Raw genomic sequence first — 1,813 nt, 5'->3', positions numbered from 1 at the left:
GGGCTCAGCGGGGCCCGCGGGGCGGGCAGGGCGCGCCCGCGGGGCCGGGCCTCACCTGCAGTTCTCCTCCTGCAGCTCCTCCACCTGCGCCTGCAGCCGCTGCAGCTTCTGGGCGCCGCCGGCCTGCAGCCGCTGCCGCAGCGCGCGGTTCTCGGCGGCCAGGAGCGCCTTGTCCTCCTGCAGCGCGGCCACCTGCGCGCCAGGGGACAGGGAGGGGGCCAGGAGAGCACGAGGGGGGCCAGGATCCCCCCCAGGATCCCCCCCAGGTGAGCACGAGGGGACCCAGGTGAGCAGGATCCCCCCCAGGTGAGCAGGATCTCTCCAGGCGCCCAGAACCCCCCCCAGATGTGCAGAACCCCCCCCAGATCGCCGCGCCCGCGCCGCGTCCGGCACGTGCCGCTCCGCCAGCGCCCGGCCCAGCACCTTGGGGAGGGGTCCGCGTCAGAGCCCCCCGCCCCGGGGAGCCCCCCGCCCGCGGGGAGTCCCAAACCCCCCCCGGGGCAAAGCTGGGGGTCCCCGGGGCGGGACCCCCGCCCCACACTCACGTGCTGCCAGTACTCCAGCACGCTGTGCAGCAGCCGGCGCAGGGCGTCCGCCTGGGGAGGGGGCACCAGGTGGGGACCCCCCGCCCCGGGACCCCCCCATCGCGCTGGGGCAGCACCCAGGGGCGCCCCGGAATGGGGGGAGCACAAAGACCCAGCCCCAAAAAAATGGGGGTGTTTCAAATGCGTTCCCGTAAAGATCGATGTGACCCCCCCAAATCAGTGACCCCCAAAAGCCCCCCCAAAATCAGCGACCCCCAAAAGCCTCCTCAAATTACTCCTCCCCAAAAGCCCCCTCAAATCAGTGACCCCCAAAAGCCCCCCAAAATGAGTGACCCCCAAAAAGACCCTCCTCCAAATCAGGGCCCCACAAAAGCCCCCCGAGACCCCCGGGCCGCTCTGCCCCCCACCCCGGGAGGTCACGGGGGGCGACAGCGCGGCCTGAGTCACCGGGAGGGGAAACCCGGCCCCGAAATCCCCAAAAAAACCCCGAAATCCCCCAAAATCCGCGCCCCGCCTGGCCCCGCCCCCCGCGCCTGCGCGCGTGGGCGGGGCCGGCCACGCCCTGAGGGGCGGGGCCACGCGGGGTCACGGGGGGACACGGACCCCACCCCTGGCGGTCCCGGGGCCTCTGGGGCAGATTTTGGGGGGCCCTTAGGGGGTTTTGGGGGGTTCTGGGGCAGTTCTGGGAGGTCCTCGGTTGGTTTTGGGGGTCCTGGAGTGGTCTTGGGGTGATTTGGGGGGGTCCTGGATTGATTTGGGGGGTCCTGGGGGTCCATGCAGGAGGGGGCGTGTCTATACGCGAGGGGGCGTGTCTGCGGAGAGGGGGCGTGTCCCCCGCCCGCCCAGCCAATGGCGCCGCGTTTCCGCCCCGCGCGGCCATAAAGCCGCGGTGCCGCGGGTTCGAGTCCCGCCGCCGCCGCTCCCGCATGGAGCCGCCGTTCTTCCGCCCCGCGCCCTTCCCGGGCGGCTTCTGCCGCGCCGAGCCCGACTACGGCTCCCTCCCGGGCCCGCTGCCGCCGGGCCCGCCGCAGGAGCCCTTCCGCGCCCTCAAACCGGCGCCGTGCCCCGCCGACGGCGCCTTCTTCGGCGGCGGCGGCGGCTCCGCCGCTACCGGCGGCTTCTTCTACGCCGCTCCCGGCGAGCGCGACGCCTTCAGCGGCGGCTTCGCCCCCGCGCTGGACGAGCTGCACCAGCCGGGGCCGCCCAACGTGGCGCTGCCGGAGCCGCCGGCGCTGAGCGCGGCGGGGCTGGCGGGGCCCTTCCCGGGG

General features: G+C 74.1%; 1 protein-coding gene across 1 annotated transcript in view; it reads right to left on the bottom strand.

Annotated features, from left to right (window-relative positions):
- LOC120503684 (protein Hook homolog 2-like) overlaps window positions 1-1,473 on the bottom strand; it is a 5,682-nt gene extending 4,209 nt beyond the window's left edge. Inside the window, 3 exon segments of the mRNA XM_039712407.1 lie at window positions 55-423; window positions 546-760; window positions 1,344-1,473. Of these exon segments, the coding sequence (XP_039568341.1) occupies window positions 55-423; window positions 546-760; window positions 1,344-1,473 (714 nt within the window).
- Between the last annotated feature and the right edge of the window lie 340 nt (window positions 1,474-1,813).

This window comes from Passer montanus, unplaced genomic scaffold (genome assembly GCF_014805655.1).
Source record: "Passer montanus isolate IOZ18808 unplaced genomic scaffold, ASM1480565v1 scaffold267, whole genome shotgun sequence".
NCBI lineage: Eukaryota > Metazoa > Chordata > Aves > Passeriformes > Passeridae > Passer > Passer montanus.
This window is presented reverse-complemented; position numbering and strand designations above follow the sequence as displayed.